Source organism: Chaetodon auriga, chromosome 2, assembly GCF_051107435.1.
Source record: "Chaetodon auriga isolate fChaAug3 chromosome 2, fChaAug3.hap1, whole genome shotgun sequence".
NCBI lineage: Eukaryota > Metazoa > Chordata > Actinopteri > Chaetodontiformes > Chaetodontidae > Chaetodon > Chaetodon auriga.
Genome location: NC_135075.1, coordinates 25581568 through 25595422, shown reverse-complemented (window position 1 = coordinate 25595422; position 13855 = coordinate 25581568). Strand labels below are relative to the sequence as shown.

At 43.4% G+C, this 13855-nt stretch overlaps 1 protein-coding gene across 3 annotated transcripts in view; it reads left to right on the top strand.

Annotated features, from left to right (window-relative positions):
- The window catches only part of arhgef10la (Rho guanine nucleotide exchange factor (GEF) 10-like a), a 105405-nt gene that overhangs the window by 19299 nt on the left and 72251 nt on the right, over positions 1-13855 (top strand). For 2 of the 3 annotated variants that reach the window (XM_076743138.1, XM_076743146.1), the window contains exons 7-13: positions 783-878; positions 1609-1717; positions 2903-3003; positions 3476-3553; positions 7250-7429; positions 8839-8955; positions 13523-13615. In XM_076743138.1, the coding sequence (XP_076599253.1) occupies positions 783-878; positions 1609-1717; positions 2903-3003; positions 3476-3553; positions 7250-7429; positions 8839-8955; positions 13523-13615 (774 nt within the window). The remainder of the gene's footprint in view (positions 1-782; positions 879-1608; positions 1718-2902; positions 3004-3475; positions 3554-7249; positions 7430-8838; positions 8956-13522; positions 13616-13855) is intronic. The other variant, XM_076743154.1, reaches the window with a different exon arrangement.

The following is a 13855-nucleotide window of genomic DNA, read 5'->3' as shown; positions in this document are numbered from 1 at the left end:
TAGAGGAACTTTGGAGTCACGCTAATAGAAAAGTATTTTGCTGAGTGGAATCATTATTAATGTATAGATTTATACCTACCTTTACATATTTTTACATATTGAAGATGTTTATGTATGGATGTAATTCCGTTGTAATCCAAGAAAATCCCGAGTCAAATCAGTGCTTCGAAATCGAGACCAAAGGGGAACAGATATTTGTTGCTTTGGGACTGAAAATGAGTTGCTCAGGTAATTACAGGAAGGTGCCGCGTGAAAATCTTGGCATGCTTGTCCCAGGCCAGTGAACAACAGAAAGAATTCAGCCGCACTGGTTGAACAATTAATGAAGAAACCTTGACTATTAGGGCCCGGCAACACTTTTGGGCTAGCGCAGCCTTCATCAAAAACACATTGTTTTTAATTAGTCTCGCCTGATTAATTTTTCACCAAGTGTACCTGAAGTTCTCCCCTTCGCAGTTCAGTGCTTAATACGAGCAGCCGGGGAGAGCTGTGACAGAGTTTGCTTCTTTAATATATGCACTAAACTGCCTGCGCCCCCCCCATCCTTCTAAAAATCAGTGCCTCATACAGCATAACCCCTTTGACCAAAGCAGTGCTCCAAGCCTTCACTCTCTATGCTTGTGATTAATTTCCGATGTTGCGTAGCTTGTTTGCCTTGATCACTTTGCCTCCATTTCCCTTTTCTATTTCTTCTCCCCCTACATCTTTCCTCCCCCCTCCGCCTCTTACGGCTAAACGTGACCTGCCCCCATGCCTCGCCTGTCCATGTCCAACACCTGTAGCTCTCTCCTGAAGTGCGTCGGCTGAGGGAACGATGTGCCAAGACCAAACGTGAACTGGCCATGAGGCTGTCTGGCAAGCACAACTATGACATCAAGGTATACCTCCAGCAGCAAGTGAGCACCGCTGTAACACACTGTTTCTTTGCAGAGCTCATGTCACTCTGCTCGATGTTTGCCATTTGGATTGATGATCGCTCATAGCTGAAATATGCTGTGTTATATGCTCAGCTGACTCAAAGGCTTAACTGACTCTCTGCACCATCCTTCCCAGCTTTCCTCTGGACTGTGACTTTGCTTTTAGACTCTCTGTCGGCCTCTCTCTTTCCCCGCCTGGTTTAATATCAAGACGCATTTATGGGACGCATGAATTATTAAATAATAATCTGCGTATTTACTTCCATCAACACCAGTGCAACTTGCCCCCAATTAATGACCTACTTTCCCGAAGTAGCGTCATTTAAAAATACTACCACCCTGGGTGTATTCTCGGTCTGTGGAGTCTGGTTGCAGGGCCCTTGCGATGCTCAGGGTGGAGTCTGTGGTCAGCCGAATTCTCCCACACTGAGCAATGCAGCCGTGTTGCTCTGATGTGGAGCTCACTCCGTTACCATAATCTCTCCATGATATGCTCATAGAGTCTCTGATTAGAGGCTGTACAGCGACCCACAGGGAGTCGCAGATGATGAGATTCATGATGAGCACACTGAGCGCCACTTCTCTCCATCTCTCTCCAGAGGAGCACCGTAGGTTATCAAATCTCCACAGCATGGCACTTTCCTCACGCTTTAACGCCGCTTCGTTGTTTCTGTGTGCTCCTTCCAACCAGGTTCAGCAGCTCATGAAGGCGGCGAGAAGCGGAACAAAGGATGGGCTTGAAAAGACCAAAATAGCCGTCATGCGAAAAGTTTCCTTCCTGCAGAGAAAAGATCAATTGGGTAATGCAGGGAAGTCTGAAAAGTTTTTAAATGTTGGTCAGCTGGTTTTGTTAGATGAAAGTTATCCTATTCTTAGTAGTGGGTATTGGTTATGAAGTTTGGGTTTTGTAACTCCTTACAGTTGACTCTTTGAATTATAGGCACTTGCTTATGTGTAAAGCTAGCCAAGCCAAAGCAGTGTTTGAGGCGGATAGAGTAGAAAGTCTAACTTTTTCTTTATACAAATCCCTTTAGGCAGAAATGAAAGCACTGTGAAAAAGAAAGATCTCACTGATAATAACTATAATAAATAAAACAGACAGGCTTTCTCAGTTTTTAAGACGGACGATGTGGTCAAGTGAAGTTTTTGATGTGTGAGAAGGGCGAAGCAACTCATGCAGCACGATATAGGTTGTGCTATAGGAAGCCTTGCCTAACAATAGAGAGAGATTAGCATCCGTTAATGGAGCGTCGAGCGGCTCCATAAACCATAGATACCAGACCCACGCCTCAAACAAATCTGCGAACCATCACAAAGAGGTAAAGAGGCCAGTGCTGCTATTTTTAGGTGTTGATCGAGGGAAATCTGCACAGCATTATATTTCTTTTCCACCAATCCTCTGTTATCATTCCAAAGTCTTTAATTGGAACGGTGGAAGCTTCTGGTATCTATGTCTTTATGGTGAAGTGGGGATTTTTTTTGATACTGTTGAGTGTCTTCATGCCAATGCAGAGATGACAATGTTTTTGCAGACACACTTCTGTGTGCCTCCTTTACTCCAACAGAGATACAGTATTGTTTTGAAAGTTATTTTTTTTCCAAAGGCCTCTGTCTCTCTCTCTCTCTCTCTCTCTCTCTCTCTGTCTCTCTCTCTCTCTCTCTCTCTCTCTCTCTCTCTCTCTCTCTCCTTCTCTCTCCCTCTCTCTCCATTGCTCTCTGTCTCTGTCTCTCTGTATAGAAGTCTCTTCATGTTTTAGAGGTAATATACTTAGTGTGTCGCAGTGTGTCTCCAGCTGCAGTGAGATCTGAAGGCTCCCTTTCTGTTGTTCCCTCTCTATCTTTATCACACACACACACACACACACACACACACACACACACACACACACTCAGATGCACATACACACACACATGCACACATACACACACTTTCTCTTTTTAACCTTTCTATATCTTTCTCCTTCTCCATTTCTGAATGTCTGCAGAAGAGGAGGATGATGCAGGATACCTGGATGTGGCTGTGTCAGACGAGAAGCATCCTCCCCCACAGCTGAGCCCGATGCCAGAGGGGCTGACCAGCCACCAGGTGCACCTGACAGTTTCTGCAAATGTTTCTTCTTGTTTTTTTCCAAAATAAATGAAGCCCGCACATGTAGAAACACGTACTGTACTTCTTGCATTTCTGTGAACATATTCTGTACCCAATAGCCTGGAGATAAGGCTGTAGGCTGTCATGTTAAAAGTATTCATTTGTTATTTCAGTATTTTTACATATCTATATGCTCTATTCTCTTTATCCTGTTTGGAGAAGCAGTGTGTTTTTTAACAGCTAGAACAGCCGCTTTAGTGTCAGAGGAAGTCCAATGATTCAGCACTCCGATAGAAGCCTTGTTCAAACAGACCTACTCCTCTCTAAGTATTTTTCCTCCTGCAACAAACACATGATTATAGTGCAATCCATCAACCTGTGCCGTGCTTAACTGAAAGCATACCGCACACTGCAGCCCCATCATGTCCTCTTAGTGCTAGATTTCCTGACTGGTCTGTTGTCTATGCAGGTTGTCAGACGCCATATCCTTGGCTCCATCATTCAGAGCGAGCGGAGCTACCTGGAGTCTCTCAGGAGAATCTTGCAGGTGAGCTGTTTAGTCCCTCTTGTCCTCCTCTGCCACATGCAATATCTTCACTATTTGGCTATTATGAATCACACTGAAAAGAGAAGCGTTGATATCCATCAAATTACCGAGGTGTCTCAGCAGAAATAATCGTGATAAAACAGCCATCCTCATTTCTGTGGCATTGTGCTGATGCTAAGAGAGAGGGACTGTCAGGCTGGCGCAGGATGTGGTGCAGCCTCACCTCTTTAATATCTCTTTAGTGGGGAAAGGGAGACTTGTTATCTCCCCATCACAGAAAAATAAGAGGAGCACCTACTGAAATGGAATCAGCAGCAATCAATGGCTGCCGTATGCACCGCAAGATCCTTCACTGTCAAGATACAATGCGCTGCCTTTGTTGTCAAGAGACATGATTGCATGTGATACTTTGGGAGGTTTAGCTCTTTTGAAATCTCTCTTGTTATTCAGAGAGTCCAGCCAAGTGGTAAATGCAGTGTCTCCAGACAGATAACATAAAAGATGAAAGGCCAAAAGCACAATTAGACATTGAGGGTTGTAACTTCCATCATTGCTGTAAAACAGATTGCACAGTCGTTCATGTTTTGCTGCCTGCCCATGTTCCTTCTGTCGATGATTCATTTGCTGTGATGAATTTGCGGAGATAAGACCTGCAAAACATCAACAAAAATTGCCACCGCTGTTGCTGAGATTGATTAATTTTTGGTGTTAAATAGTGCTTTCATCTTTCATGTTTGGCTTGTGCACAGTATTATCTATACGTCAACATGTTCAGATTCAAAGAAGCCATGTTTACTGGCTTGCACAAAGAGTGTTGTCCACAAAGAGCCTGTCATCTCATTTCTGTAGCTGATGCTAATATCCCTGTGAGTGCTGAATGAAGAATCAATCAATGCCTCTTTCACCGTGTTGCTTTTGCATCTGTAACTCTGCTGGGAGCTGTTTTTTTTTACCATTGTTATTCTGACTTTTATGGTTACAAGTCACCTTGAGTTCTGAACATGTTTGCTTGTGGCAAATGCTGTTTTATGGGTAAATCCACTGGATTGTTACCAACCCTTACATGCTAACGGCGGTGCATTCAGATGCGGCAGCCAGTAGCTCCTTCAATCGTTTCTACATTTTTGCTTTAATTTAAAAACAATAAAAATAATTCACCTTTCACCTTGTATAACACCTTTCGCCTTCCTTAACATGGTAAGAGGAGGGGAGACAGACTCTGTTTTAACATTGGTGATGGTTGGGGCTCAAACACAGTCAAAGTAGATGTTTCCTAGGTGTTGAGTTTTTAATAATACTAATAATGGTAATAGCAAACATCACTTCGCAGCTTTTCATGTATGAAAGGTGTTAATAATAATGCTGGCCATATTATCTGCCCTGATAAATCACCAGTGTGTTTGTGCTGCTGTTGACAGTGCTCCACATGCAAATAACATAAATGCACTTCAGGAATTGTATGAGGTCACATGGCAAAACAACTGGATGGTATTTTTGTTGTTTGTTTTAATCAAACAGACCTGTTTTACCTTAAATTCACTAGCATGTCCGCATCCTACCAGGGGAAGTAGTACCCTGGACCATGTTTATGCAAACATTCATAGCAGCCACTAAGTCCCCATTTTGGTCCAGCAGACCATCTCCTACCTACTTACTTCCAGCTGATAAAAAGGGCCACCCATCAGACAAAAAACTGTTTAAGTGTCGACAAACAAAGCTACAGCAGCTCTACAGGATTGTGCACAGACTGGCATGTGTTCAGAGTTCCCGCCACCCATGAGAACCACATCCACCTTGAGGAATATACATTTGCAGTAACATCACAAAGACAATGAAATCATTCTCCAACCAGAAAGCCTGAATGAATGGAGTGGTGAGGGCTCTATCCAGATCCACAAAGCTGCAACACCACCAGAACAAGACTGAAGGAGGCATCAGCAGAGGAGGGAGAAAGACCTCAACACCAACAGCACCTAAGATATGTGGCAAGCAATCCACAACATCACAGGCTATTAAAGCAGGAGTGACTCCATCACGAGGCCACGTTGCCAGATGAGCTGAGCACATTTAATGCTCGCTTTGATCTCCTCAGCAAACAAAGAGGCAGCTGTAAAGTCTACTCCGCCTCCAGAGGACCTTCCACTGTCAGAATCCACAGCGGATGTGAGAGGAATCCTGCTGAGACTGAATATGAGTAAAGCTGCTGGGCCTGATAACATCCCTATTAAGAACATGTGCCAACCAGCTAGTTGTCATAACTGATAGTTGGATAGGAGTTTACGCAACCTCTTACTGTCACAGGAGAGGGCCTCCACCTGCATCAAGACAGCCACCATCATGTGCCTAAAAAGTCTGCGGTGTCTAATTGAAGTGACTACCACCATGTAGCACTGGTGCTTTGAAAACCTGGTTCCCCAGCACATCAAAGACCACATCCCAGCCAGCCTGGACCCTCACACACCTTGAAAATGACAAGACTCATATCTGAATGCTGTTTGTTGACTGATTGCAACCTTAGCACTCTGGGCTTGAGTCCCACACCCTGAAACTGGCCATTGGACTTCGACACAAACAGACCACAGACAGTTCGGATTGGCAGTCACGTCTCATCCACTCTAATGCTCAACACCAGAGTCCCCCAAGGCAGTGTGCTCAGCCCCCTCCTGTTCACACTGTACACCCATGACTGCAGTCCCAGACATGGAAAGAACTGCTGTGAAGTTTGCTGATGACAACATGACCATCGGGCTGGATTTCGAACAAGGATGAGAATTCATATCAGGAGGAAATCAAGAGTTTTGCCAGGTGGTGCACAGAGAACATCCAACTGCTCAGCATCAGCCAAGCCAAGTGGTTGATTGCAGATTTTAGAAAAATGGAAGCAAAGACACACACTCCTGTTTATATCAGTGGAACTGAGGTGGAGCCGTTGAACAGTTTAAAGTTCCTTAAAGTCAGTATCACAGAGAACCTGTTGTGGACATCACACATCTCCACCCCTGTAAAGAAAGCTCAGAAAAAACTGTATTTCCTAAGGAAACTTTACAATGCAAGGTTCTTGTTAACGTTTGCAGAAGGACAACAGAAATCATCCTGACTGTATACATCACAAATTCACATAGGATGTACACGACCCAGGACAGGAGGGCTCAGCAGCTGGTGATGACAATTGCCCACACCTTTTGCTTGATATCAGTGATATCGTTGAGTTGAGGTGCCTGCGCAGAGCCCAAAGGAAACTGACAGACAGTACCCACCCCAGCCACACCTTGTTCACCTGTGCTGCCGTAGCACCAGACTACAGAGCAGCACCTTTCCTCAGGCTGAGATGCCTCAATTCATCCTCCACACTCCACCATAAATACTAGCTTTATTTTTATGACCTATTATTTATTCATCCATTTATATTTATATAATTTCTGTTTTGTGATTAGCATAAAGGGACTGCAACTAGCATTTTGTTGTACAGCCCTTGTACCTTGATGTGCTTCCAGGCACCATGACTGCATTTCCTCATTTTCCTCGATACATAACGTATTCTGCTGTTACCCCTCAGTTCTCTTTTTATGCTGCTGAAAGAAGAGATGCTTAAAGAAGGTGGACTGCTGATTCATCTTAAGCACCCACCCACACACACATACATATGCACATATCAACAACAATAAAAAACCCAATTTTCTCTCACAATCTCACCAGGAATACCACAGACCATTGATGGAGGCTGATCCACGCATCCTGAGCCCAAGGAAGATCCAGCCTATATTTTACCGAATCAGGGAGATCACACAGTGCCACTCCATGTTTCAGATTGCACTGGCGTCTCGTGTGGCTGAATGGGACAGCAGTGAGAAAATCGGAGACTTATTTGTTGCCTCGGTTAGTGTGCGTGCATGTGCATGTTTTTGGTGTGTCTTCATATGTGTGAAATAGAAATGCAAACTGGAGGCTTATTTGCAGCCATATACAGATATGTGTGTGTGTGTGTTCGTATGTATGTGTACATACACTCACACACACACTGTGGAGACTTGTCTTCCTTATGGGGTCAAAAAACATTTGCAGCTAAATTTAAGGTTGAAGACTTGGGTGAAGGGTAGGCGAGTAGTGGTTATGATTAGGGTAATTCTCTGGGGAATGAATGTTAGTCTATGTAATTTCCCCAAAAGTGATGGAAGCACGTCTGTGTGTGTGTGTGTGTGTGTGTGTGTGTGTGTGTGTGTGTGTGTGTGTGAGAGCATGCTTTCTTTGTTGGTTTCTGTCACAGCCAATTGCAGTGCAATCAAAGACTTGCATTCTGGGTAAAGACACTCATATTTTCCTTGGCATTTCTATCTAAAATGCTTTATAACACAGTCTCTGCTACCAGAGTTATAATGAGCTACAGGTTTTAGATAGAGCAAACAGGGGTAGTTTACCCCAAACATGGAATCAATTACCGTTGTGATGAATATCTCCACTGCATTCAGCGATCTCTGGGATACGTGTTTACAAATTTTGGCACTAGAAAAATAGTGTTCAGTGTGAGCTTTCTGTTGTGAGTCTCTGCAGTGTGCTCATCCATAAGGTCTGCTCATTAGTTGCCTATTACAAGGGCTTATTCGACCCTCTCCTTCTCTGCTGGCCATTATAGTGTTGTTCCATTGATATCCTAAGACCTACCATCAAATGAGGCCACCCTGAAAAAGAAAAGTGCTGAGACTGTATGCTCCTCATTGAGTTGCCCCTTTTTCATCTGCCAATGTGTCTGTACCTGCAGGGTTTGTAGTAACATCTCAGAGGCAGGGTCCTGAAGGAGGGTGTGAGCGTAGAGGGTTAATTCCATCATGCGATTTGCTAATTCCCCACCACTCCTCAAACTGCCACTATCGGCTGCCTGGTGTGGATTTAATTGAGGAGAGAGAATAAGTGTCTACTGCACAACAGACACACCCCCTCACAAACACACACACACTATCACACTCTGCCACCTCATTCCTCTTTGCCCAACCTCTTAAATGGCTCGTGAAGGGTGTTGCGGTAACTGGGATGGTAAACAAAACAATTTTTTTAAGTACTATACTTAAATGGCCATTTTCTAGCCTCTCTTTACATTGAAATTACCTACGGGTTGCCCCTGCAAACAGGATGGTTAGCCAGACATTCAAGATGTCAGGAGAAATTACATGACAGTGTTTTGTGAATGCTGGTGGAAAGATAAAATCACAAACATGGCAGAGCACTAGACCGTCTGATTGTAGGGCTTTTGTTAGAAATTCAGATAATTATTCTTGTTTCTGTTTCAACAGTTTTCCAAGTCCATGGTTCTGGATGTATACAGTGATTACGTGAACAACTTCACCAATGCCATGGCTCTCATTAAAAAGGCGTGCATGTCCAAACCAGCTTTTCTGGAATTCTTAAAGGTGAGCAAATTATTTAGTTTTTAGATGTTTTTACCTCATTTTTTCAAATGAAAGTAACTCAGTTGTGTTTTAGCTCCTGTGTTTGTTTTCCTCTGTAGTGTTCAGCAGATGCTGAATCTAGCAAAGCCCCAAAGCTAAAGGCTTCAATAATACATACGTCTCATGTCTCCGAAAGACACAGACAAATAATTCAGTGTGTAAAAAGGTGATTTCCATAAATGGGGTTCATGGATAGTATAAATGTGTTTCCTGATTTTGTGAATTGTGTCATCCACCATGTATTGTTCACCTAAGGCGGCAGGTACATTGAAGCACTGTATAACCCACTGTGCTAGTTCTAACTCTGGACTGTCTAAGGTCGTCCAGCTAACGACCACGTCCTGTGTTCATGTTTTAATCACATGATTATTCTCAGAAATGTATTTGTATGTTTCCCAATGCACTTGACACTTTTTTCAGTATACTTTGAAAAGCTCTTTGATTTTTATAATGAAAATGCAAATTCATGAAGCGAATGCAAAGACCTGAATGCAAATGAGCCAAGACCAGAACTACAATACAGGCTGATTCCCCCCCAAAAATTCTGAAATTGCAGCATTTCTGTTCAATGGATACATGAAATGAAAAGTGGAAATTTGACAACTTTCCACAACTGGGCAATCAAGACGTGTTCGTCTGTTTACTTAATGTTTCAGATATTAATTCGGAATCGTGAACAAGGAAAAATGGTGCCAGGGTGCATGGTGCCAAGAAATGATTTAAATGTGCTGAGTTTAACAATTCCCCGAGCGCCTAGCATTCATGCATGAGTATGACCTGGATCATTGAGCTGGAATGCTGATTTACAGAACCAGATCACACAGCTGACAGCCCTGCATGTTACTCCAGATAACATGTGTCCCTTCCTCTCTGTTGAAAGGTTCCTCTGTCTCTCTCACTGCCTGTTGCAGCTCTCACTGACAGTATGAAGACAAACCAAATAATAAATTGACAAGACACATACTGGAAAATACACTGAATCAATGACAGACTTCATTATGTTACTTTTAAAATACTGTGGAGACAGTGACTGCATGCACATGACCATAAGCACACAAGGGGATTCTACAGGGATAGGGACTATTAAATTCAGAGTTCGAATACATTTGCAGACATTTTAATGTAAAATGAGAGCTGAATTTGCGGAGAAACATAGTTTTTTAACCTGTATTTATTTAGGAAGTTTTCCTGAGCAGAAGCCTCTCTTTTGCTGGAATTTGCACAGTTTCACACATTCACACCTGGATGCCACCCAGTACGATCACAGTGTGATCTGCTGGCCGCTGAGCAGCTCCACTGGACCGGCTGGGGTTAAGGGCCTTGCTCAAGGACACCTCAGTCGTGGTCATGAGGGAAGGGCAAGCACTGCTTTATAACTTTCCCTTCCCCCCAGGGATTGAACTGGCCCTAACCTCTCACTCACAAGCTCACTTGTCTAGCCTTCAGGCCACCACTGAAATCTAAGAAGGTTACTGTTATTGAGACGGATAGTCGTGTTAAGATTTGTGTGCGCAGTTTGCGCGTACAGCGTAGTGTAGCATTATCCAGCTCAGTGGTGGGAGCTGATGTGGAAGCAGCTGGTGCTTGGAAGGCAGGACTTTTTGATCCTACCAGAGGTGTCGTGGGCCTAATCTAGATTACATCAGCTGCAAAGGGAAATCTCCACTTGACAGATCCAGTGACATGTACATTTCCCCCTTTCCTTGACATCAAAACTAGGTGTCAAGCGCTTTAACCCAAAATGAGCATAAGGGACAGCTCCATCAGTTCCAGCATACCGGTAAATGCTGAGGCCTCTCGCTGTTGAGATTGCCTTGCTGGCAACACATGATGTTCTGTTCAGTAGGGTAGGCGACATTCCTGATCGGTATATCACATCTAGATTTATGTCTGTTGCATTGTAATTTGTACAGGAAGAGATGGTTACAAGCTTCTGTGAATATACTATAAGTAGCAACTAACAGATCCAGTCCTTTTTCTGTTGAGAGAAAAAAAAAATCACACCCTGCTCTGTTCCACTCAGGTTTCGCCCACTAATGCGTTCTTAAAGCTCGACCACTTTCCTCTGCAGAGCAGCACGCTGAAATTTGCAGCCACTTGCTCAGCCAGTCAGGTCTAATCTTTTCCAACGATACTCGAATCCATTTTCATTCAGTAACCTGGAATAAAAGATGACATTGAGACCACTTACTTGTGGTCAAGAGAAACCGCCTCTCTACCTTGAGATTTTTGGTGCTGCCCCAACTGCTCAGAAGATGCTCAGAAGTCAGTGGTCAGGACGACAGTGGTGCTGATATCAACCTACGTTGCATCCTCCAGCAAACTCAAACTCACGTGGATCCTTGGGACACCTGACGTGCATAAATTAATCTACAAAAAAAAAGAGAACGGATGTGAAATGGCACCGAGAGCAGTCAGACCTGATCCGAGAGAGAGAACACAACACTGGCAGCAGCATCTGCCACCAATTAACAAGCAGCAGCAGCAGTTAAAAACAGAAGCAGTGTAATTTTCCCCTGCACTTCACAATTCACTCTGAGTCTTGCCTCAAAAAAAAATCTCCTGTAATGATTATAATAAAGCATGTGATCAGAGCTGATAGTCCGCTCTGATCCATTTGGCTTTCAGATGCACAAATGCAAGACCTGTGGCGATGAAACCCAACCTGATTAGACAAAACATAATTTGGACCTAGCCTGACTGGCGTTTTAATTCCTAGAAACCTTCCTCAGAGTTTCCTCAGCTCTCATGCGAGCACCCTTGCTCGTGGTTGTCCATGCCACCTTTGCCCGTTCCACCTTCCCCAACTGACCCCACGCTGTTGGGTTCCTTCTGGCTGGTTACATCCCATAACCTGCTATTCATGTCCTCAGAGATCATCCATTATCATGTCATTCAGTGTTCTGGTTTTAGACACCATCTGTGTTGGACAGATTTGCCCTCCAAAGGACAGATAGAGAGCTTCTCGTTCTCACCTCGAATTCTCTCTGTACCCGACGCCACTCAACCGTGTCTCCAGTGACATTTGACCAGGTCGGTTGTGGTGTAAAGATTTTAACTTGGTGCGCCTCAAACTTCCATGTTGTCCACTCAGGGCTCACCTTAGGTTTTCAAGATGTGAAGTAATGTATCTGTCCAGTCACTGAGCAATGGGTATGTCAGATTAAAATAGCATCTTTGAGATTACTGCCTTCCTACACTCACCTGTGAATAGTTGGATGACTGCTATCTCTTCCTCTAGTGACTGTGTATACGCTGTCTTGCTAGATTGGTGTTTGCATTATAGTTAGCGAGGGGTTCTCTCTTAAAGCCTGTGTACACTGTGCAATCTTGGGCTGACCCAGCCGGAAGAGAAATTGGGTGAAACCTTTGGTTGTAAATCAGAAATGTTGTGATTTAATCAAACTGTGAGACAAATATGTGCATAGAGTCCTGCAGAAATCTTTGGCGCCCAAAGACTGGCTGTGTCAGAAATTCAGAATTCACTGGCGAGTGATTGTTATGCTCCCGCTAATACTGCCAAGACTTTCTTTTACCCATTTCACTCAGAGTGACATGCAAAGAAGATTGATTTTATTGCACAGTGTGTAGGCGCTTTTCAGTCTGTTCACCAGTGGGAATGTTTCTGGTCAGGCTGGGTGTGGTGGAGTGTTTTTGCCTGCCTGTGTGTCAGGCTGCTCCACATTGTTCCCAACAGGTTTAAATTTTCTGTGCAGGTTTTTAGTAAGAAGACTCCCCTTTAAAAAATGGTGGAAATTTTTAATGAGAACTTGTTATTGACAAAAGCAGAAATTGCACTATTTTTGACTGAATGCTGTGTCTTAAAAATGGTTTGTTAGTATAATTTGATGACATCCATTATGTGATGATCACTGTGAATATCTTGACCAAAAAAAAAGAAAAAAGAAAAGAAAATCACCATTCATTTTACTCAGCTGGAGACCAATATCAATCTAATGTATTTTCTAACCTGAAGAATAAATTGTCATCACTTCTAATCTATGCGTATCATCTTAAAAGTGCAACTGTAGTTCCCTAACGTGAAGGAACAGTAAGTAATCTTAAAGTAAAAAGAAAACGGCTCATATGCCCGCTGCTGCGTTGTAAAGCAGATGAGGTCAGATCTCTTCGGCTTCAGCAACCATTTTTTCTCACAGATATTACCTTTACTACCATACCATCTATGAAATGTGTCCAGTGATTTGCCTTTTTATACTGATGGTGTTATCACTGCACAGACTTGACACTGCACGGAAAAGGACATCTTCTCCTGACCTACGCCCACAGTAATACATTAGACATATAACACGCTCAAAAAAACCTCCTCTTTCATCCTATCACATGACTAACAGACCCTGACTTTCATACCTTATTCACCCACTCGTACACCCACACATGGTCTATAGAGAATTCTGACAAGCTCCTCTTAAAGTAGGAATGGCATGGCTTCCCCTTCACGGACTTTCTGTGCAAGAATATTTTCCCAGCCGCGTGCCCTGTTAATTTTCTTTTCTCTTTCTGTTTCCAGAAGAAGCAGGCGTCTAGCGTTGACCGGATCACTCTGTACGGCCTGATGGTTAAGCCCATCCAACGATTCCCCCAGTTCATATTGCTCCTGCAGGTACAAAGTGTTGTTTGTAACAGGCTAGTCATTTCATTTGTGTAAATGATTCAAGTCTTCAAGCTAAAACACTTCCAATATGAGAAACTAGAGTTGAATTAAACATCCAGCAGCTCAGATGCTAATAAAGATGCAAAGCTGCAAGGCCACAGAATCGATTATGGATTTTAACTAAAGTACAAGAAGTTGTACCTCATGTACTTTTATACTGGGGTTAGCTCAGTGGCTCTCCAACTGGCG